Below are 6,794 nucleotides of genomic sequence, written 5' to 3'. Positions count from 1 at the left end.
GAATTTTTCTGAGGTCAGATTCGGATTCAGCGCAGCAAAAACCTTCGGGTATAGTAGGTCTGGTCTCTGGTTCTGAGAATTGTTGGCCTGTGTTATTTAAGGCTCTAGGAACATGATTATAAACTTTTTTTTTTCTAATTCATTTAAAACATTTTTGTTTAAACAAATTTACTACAAGTTAATTATCCAAACTGTATTTTCTCATCTCATTTTGATACTCATTTAGGGCTCTCTGAATATGATCATTGAAATTTTGTTAAATTCTTTTTAAAAATTTACCAAATATTAATTTTACACATTTTTGTCCCCCTTGCAGTTGAAATATTTTCAACTATAAATACAAATATATATTTTTTTCTTCTGAAAATTTGTCTTTTTTATTTAAAAATTTATCTTTTTTAGTTGAATTACTGCGTCTCTCTTAGATAAAAATGCAACTGTTTTGTTGAAAATTCAACTATTTCCTAGAAAATTTACTCTTTATTTAAAATTCGGATTTTTGTGTTGAAAAGTCAACTGAAATCTTTTTCGATGAAAATTTAACTCTTTTTTTTATCTTTCTAACTTGAAAATTCAGGGCGACTGTTTTAATCAAAGAACAAAATTCCCGGGTCAATAAAATTTAAAAAATCTAAAGCTAAACAGTAAAAGTACAAGTAATAAAAAATAAACAACAAACTGAGGCATTCAAAGTGAAACTCTTGAATTTTTAACTTTTAAAATTAAAAAATTGAATTTATAAATGCAATATTCAGAATTTTGAACATTCATAAATGATGAGTTCAAAGATTTAGATTAAGTTCCAAAAATATAAATCCAGGTTAAAATTTTCAATACAATAAATTAAAGAATTAATAAATGAAATTTAAAAATTGTCAAAATTATATTATTCAGTTATTTTAGGCCATTAAATGGAACGACTGAAAAATCCAGAAAAATAAAATTCCCGACACTGTAAAATTCACGAATTAGAAAATTCTTGATTAATCAAATTCGCGAATAGTAAAATTGCCGAAAAATAAAAATACCGATTTTGTAAATTCTCAAATAATAAAATTTCAGAATTATAAAATTTCCGAATTGCAAAATTCCCGAATAATAAAATTCTCGACAGTTTATAATATTGCCGAATTGGAAAATTCCCAAATAATAAAATTCGCGACAGAAAATTGCCGATTTATAAAATATCCGAATTGGAAAATTCCTGAATTTCAACAATTAGAATTTTTTATAAATATATTTTATTGATTACAAATACAAGAATAAGACATTAGTTTCAAAAATTATTTTTAACATTAAAAATTTCTAAGCTTATTTCTTGAATTTAAAATAGCAATAATTTTAAATAAAATATTTCCAGGTAACGCATATTTTTTTAATGTTCACAGTATTTTAAAAAATACAAAAAGCGTTCGCAAAAATAAAATTTTAAATTAATATATATAAATTTATATTTCGAGTCTGTTTGAAAAACGTTACAAGGTACGTAGAAAATTTAACGAGATTTTTGTTCTAAGCGCACGTTTTCAAGAATAGGTAAGGCGGTATAAAAATTTAATTCTACATTGAAAGAAAAAATAATGACTCACATTTGGACGCTTTTTTTGAAAATGTGCATAGAGTTTGAAAAAAATACAAAAAGCGTTAGCAAAAATTGAATTTTAAATAAATAAATATATATATGTGTATTTTTTTCAAATTCTATGTACATTTTCAAAAAAAGCGTCAAAATGTGAGTCATTATTTTTTCTTTCAATTTTGAATTAAATTTTTGTGTCGCCTTCCTTATTTTTGAAAACGCGCGCTTGGAACAAAATTCTCGTTAAATTTTCTACGTACCTTGTAAAGTTTTTCAAACACACTCGAAATATAAATTTATGTACACTAAAGAAACATGCGTTATCTAAAAATATTTTATTTAAAATTATTGCTATTTTTAATTCAAAAAATAGGCTTGGAAATTTTAAATGTTAAAAAGAATTTTTGAAACTAATATCTTATTGTTGTATTTGTAATCAATAAAATACATTTATAAAAACTTCTAATTGTTAAAATTCGGGAAATTTCCAATTCGGATATTTTATAAATCGGCAATTTTCTGTCGGGAATTTTATTATTTGGAAATTTTCCAATTCGGTAATATTATAAACTGTCGGGAACTTTAATATTCAGGAATTTTCCAATTCGGTGATGTTATAAACTGTCGTAAATTTGATTATTCGCGAATTTGATTATTCGGGAATTTTACTATGTCTGGAATTTTATTTTTCGGGATTTTTCAATCGTCTCCATTAAATATTTTAAAATCAAAATTATTTTCAACTTAAAAGTTCTTAAATCAGAATTTAAATTATTTTCATTTTAAACAGTTTAAGCATCATTGAAAAACTTTTAAATTGCATTTCAAAAACTTTGGCAATCTAGAAGTAGTTTTAAATTTTTCAAATTTTCTCAATAACTTTAAAAATTAATTGAATTTGTCCTACAAATTTTAAAAAATCCTGCGATTTTAAACGAATTTTCGTCAAATTTGGATTTATAAGTAACAATTGAACACTTATTATTTTTAATAAAAAATTAGAGTAATTTTAAGAGATATTTAGAATTTTTTAAAAGATTCAAAATTAATTTAGAACTTTAAATTATATGAAATAATTTTAATGAAGTGTGTTTACCGAAAAAATTTGGTTATTCGTAACGAAATTTCGGTGCAAATACTCACAACCTAATTTTAAAAAAAATTTAGATTTTTGCAATTTACAAAAAATTTAGAGGTTTTTTACGAATTGTGAAAGGCTCCAAACAAATAAAAACATTTTCTAAAAATTCCTAGGAAAATGATTCATTTTGAAAAATTATTTTAACAATATTCAAAAAGATTTTAAGAGATTACCAATATTATTTAATACGACCCGGGAAGAATTTAAGAATTTTTTTCAAAACATTTAGGATTTTCATAAAATTGTAGGAAAATTTTTATTTAGATTAAAATATGTTTAAAAGTTCTGAAAATTTTGTTCACAAACTTCGTTTAAATTACTTGAGATCATTTTAAGTTTTAAATTAATTTTGAATCTTTTCAAAACTTCTAAATATCTCTTAAAATTACTCAAATTTTTCTAAAAATAATACGTGTTCAATTATTATTTATACATCAAAATTCAACAATTTCGCTTACTAATTAAACATTTTATTTAGTAGAACAATACAAATTGTAACGTTAAAATGTTAAAAACTTTTTGAAATTTTAACAATTCAAAGCTTTCTATGTCAAACAATTAAGTTTCAAATTTTTTACTTTTAAATATTTGGCTTTAACTTAATCGTCTTAAATTGTAAGTCAAATAATGCCAAATATTAAATAATTATCATTTTTCCTAATCAAAATTTTTTGTATTGATCCATTTTAAAATGATTTATTTATATTTACAGTTGATAAAATAAAATTGGTTTTTATCACAAATTTTCAACTTCAAACGCTTTTAATTTTTAATTGTTCAAGTCTTCAAGACTGTCCGCTAAAATTCTTTAAATTAAAAATATAAGCATTTTTTAAATAAAAATGCAAATGCTCGTTTGAAAATTCAACTCTTTTTTTTAAGATTTCCTTTTTAATTTTACAATTCACCTGCTTTAGCAGAAAATTAATATAAAAGTTCAACAATTTGGTTGAAAATTCAACAATATTGTTGAAAAGCCATACATTTTGGTTAAAAGTTCTGATGTTCTGTTGAAAATTTAACTATCTCGTTGACAAATTATTTATTTAATTGTAATACTTTGGTATTAAAAAGAGAACTACAATCCTTTCTAAATGAAAATTCCCCTATCTTTAAACAGTTTTTTTTTTAAATTTAAAAATTCATCTGTTTTAAGAGTTATAGTTTTTCTTTGAAAATTCTACCGTGTGGAAAAGTCAACTGAACTCTTTTTGGAGAAAAACTTAACTCCTTTTACTTTTAATTTGTCTTTTTCATTTAAAAATTTACCTGTTTCAGTAGAATTTTTATTTTACTTGGACAAAAATGCAACTGGTTGGTTGAAAATCTAACAATCTTGTTAAAAAGTCATACTTTTTGGTTAAAAATTCGACTATTAAGCAGAATTCATCTGTTTCAGAAAAAAATTTCATCTTATTTAAATAAAAATGCAACTGCTCGTTTGAAAATTCAACTATTTTTTGAAAGATTGTCTTGTTGATTTAAAAATCCATATGCTTTAGCAGAAATTACATCTTTCTTGAATAAAAATTCAACTATTTGGTTGAAAATTCAACAACATTGTTGAAAAGCCATACTTTTTTATTGAAAGTTCTGCTGATTCTTTTTTGAAAATTTAACTATTTCGTAGAAGAATTACCTGAAATACTCATTTCAGGGCTGGTTATTTTATCTCTTATTTTTACATTATATAAGAAAAATGAAACTCATTATCACAATTGTCAATTTTAATCATAAAAACTTGGTTTATTACATTTAAAAATTTAACAATATTTAAAATTCCCGCGCGGTTTTAAGATTTTCCACAGACGGAAAAACCAAGGTGTGAACAGTGTCCCCAGCCTTGGGAACTTTTTACGCTGCGCTTGCGTCACGCCGACCAGACGCCGACAACCCAATTGGTCACTGTTTGCGCGCTGAGTTTGAATAATATAAATATTCGGATTTAATATTTATGAGTAATAATGATTCGAAAACGCATCAAAAGTAATTTCTTAATGCTAAATTAGAACCTTGGAGTAACCGATCAAAAAAGAATGCGATTTCCATGCAAAAAACATGATTAATTCCGATATTAGGAAAAAAAAAAGATTTTTTCTTCAATTTAGCATTTTAAATGTTTAAAACTGTTAATAAAAAGGTTAATTAAAAAGTCTTAGTTTTAAGCAAAAATATTAGTTTTAATGGTATAAATATGATTTGATTATTTGTATAAAATATTATTTATTTTATAATGTTTATACAATAATTAATTAGTCAAAGTACACACAACAGAAAATTTGTTTAAATTTCTAGAATCTAGACAACAAACTAAAAATGTTATTTATATATTTAGCGAATATTGTCTCACTGTCTTGTAATCCAGATCTTTTTCAAGTTATTAAAAAATGTATGATATAACATTTATTAGTGCAGTAATTAATTGTTCTTAATTCATTTTTGGTAATTTTAGTAATTTTATTTTAAGTGACATTGTTGGAAATAAACAAAAATTTAATTTTAAGACACGACAGAGACGAGATTAATCATTGGGAATGATTTATTTCTCTGAACTCAAAATTCATAACCTCTTTTTCATTATAATTGCATTATTTATTATAAATATTAAATCTGAATATTTATATAATTCAAACTCAGCGCGCAATTAGTGACCAATCGGGTTGGCGGTGCCTGGTCGGCGCGACGCAAGCGCAGTTTAAAAAGTTCCCAAGATTGGGGCGCCTTCAAGTAGGCGCACATGTTCACGATTGATGTTTTCTCGATTGTCGAGGTTACCGTGGACTAAATGGGCTTTAGCCCACTAGGGAACTAAGTAAAAAAAAGGGCTTAAATTGCGACAAAAAAGTTAAATACTTCAAGAAAAATGGATCAAAGTGACAGTGAGGACGAATACACGACTCCTTCCGAGATTATCGCTGAGACAGAAAGTGCAACAGATCACTCACTGCTACCAAAATCTCGAGGAAAGTATATGATAGCTTACAATGCTTTCATGAAGTGGAGAGAAGAAAAACACATCAAATCTGTTTCAGAGAAGATTTGCATAGAATACTTCAGCGAAAAATCGAAAACCGTGAAACCATCGAGTCTTTGGGCGACTTATTCAATGTTAAAGTGTACCATGAACCTTAACGAAAAAGTTGATTTGGGGAAATACAAGGAGCTCAAAACGTTTCTTAAAAAAAGTTCAAAAGGTGTTTGGAACAAAAAATCGAAAATATTCACGTCACATCAAGTCCGACGATTTTTGACTGAGGCTCCGGATGAACAATTTTTGGCAGCAAAGGTATGTATAATTTTCAATAATTTTGAATGCAAAAATAAACACTTTAAGCGTAAACATACGAATGTCCATGTTTATTTTCAGACAATTTTGGTGTTTGGCATATCGGGTGCATGCTACACAAATGAATTGATAAACATAACATCAAAAGACATCGAAAAACAAGGTGAAATTTATTTGGTGAGAATTCCCAAGGCTCAGAATTCTGCACCAAGAACTTTTAAAATAATTGGAGAATTTGCCAAAATTGTACAAAAATACGTTGATTTACGTCCTGCCAACACAACATCGGATCGCTTTTTTCTCAATTTCCAAAATAACAGATGCACCAATCAAGTTATTGGAATGAATAAATTCGGAAAAACTCCGCAAAAAATAGCTGAATATCTTGGGCTTGATGATGCAAAACTTTACACTGGCCACTGTTTTCGCCGTACATCCGCGAATCTTTGGGTTGATGAAGTAGCCGATATTGAAGGGTTAAAGGGACGTGGAGCAAGGGAATCAAATACCGGGCCGATTATTCAAGAAAAAGTTTTCACTTTGAACGAGAACCTCAACGGCCCACAAACGTTTAAAGTAAGCAGTAAAATCATTATTTTTATGTGTAGCAGATATATTTATTCCCCAGGGTGTCCACCTACTCTTATGTTAGAAAAATACATACAGAGTTCTATTTTATTCGCTGTGAGCCGCGCTCGTGTCGCCACCTAGCGGATTTGAAAATTAATATCGGGCGTGTGTATTTACATGAGACTACATGGGCAATAATACAAAAATATGTAAGAATT

The 6,794-nt window shown here is 26.6% G+C and overlaps 1 protein-coding gene and 1 long non-coding RNA gene across 2 annotated transcripts in view; one reads left to right on the top strand and one right to left on the bottom strand.

The window, feature by feature from the left end:
* The window catches only part of LOC117176346, a 59,451-nt gene that overhangs the window by 20,123 nt on the left and 32,534 nt on the right, over nucleotides 1-6,794 (bottom strand). The window lies entirely within an intron of this gene.
* LOC117176340 overlaps nucleotides 5,449-6,794 on the top strand; it is a 25,144-nt gene continuing 23,798 nt past the window's right edge. Inside the window, exons 1-2 of the mRNA XM_033366579.1 lie at nucleotides 5,449-6,006; nucleotides 6,088-6,582. Of these exons, the coding sequence (XP_033222470.1) occupies nucleotides 5,584-6,006; nucleotides 6,088-6,582 (918 nt within the window). The 5' untranslated portion in view covers nucleotides 5,449-5,583. The remainder of the gene's footprint in view (nucleotides 6,007-6,087; nucleotides 6,583-6,794) is intronic.

Source organism: Belonocnema kinseyi, chromosome 7 (assembly GCF_010883055.1).
Source record: "Belonocnema kinseyi isolate 2016_QV_RU_SX_M_011 chromosome 7, B_treatae_v1, whole genome shotgun sequence".
Taxonomy (NCBI): domain Eukaryota; kingdom Metazoa; phylum Arthropoda; class Insecta; order Hymenoptera; family Cynipidae; genus Belonocnema; species Belonocnema kinseyi.
The sequence above is the reverse complement of the archived record's forward strand: the minus strand, read 5'-3'. Positions and strand labels throughout refer to the sequence as shown.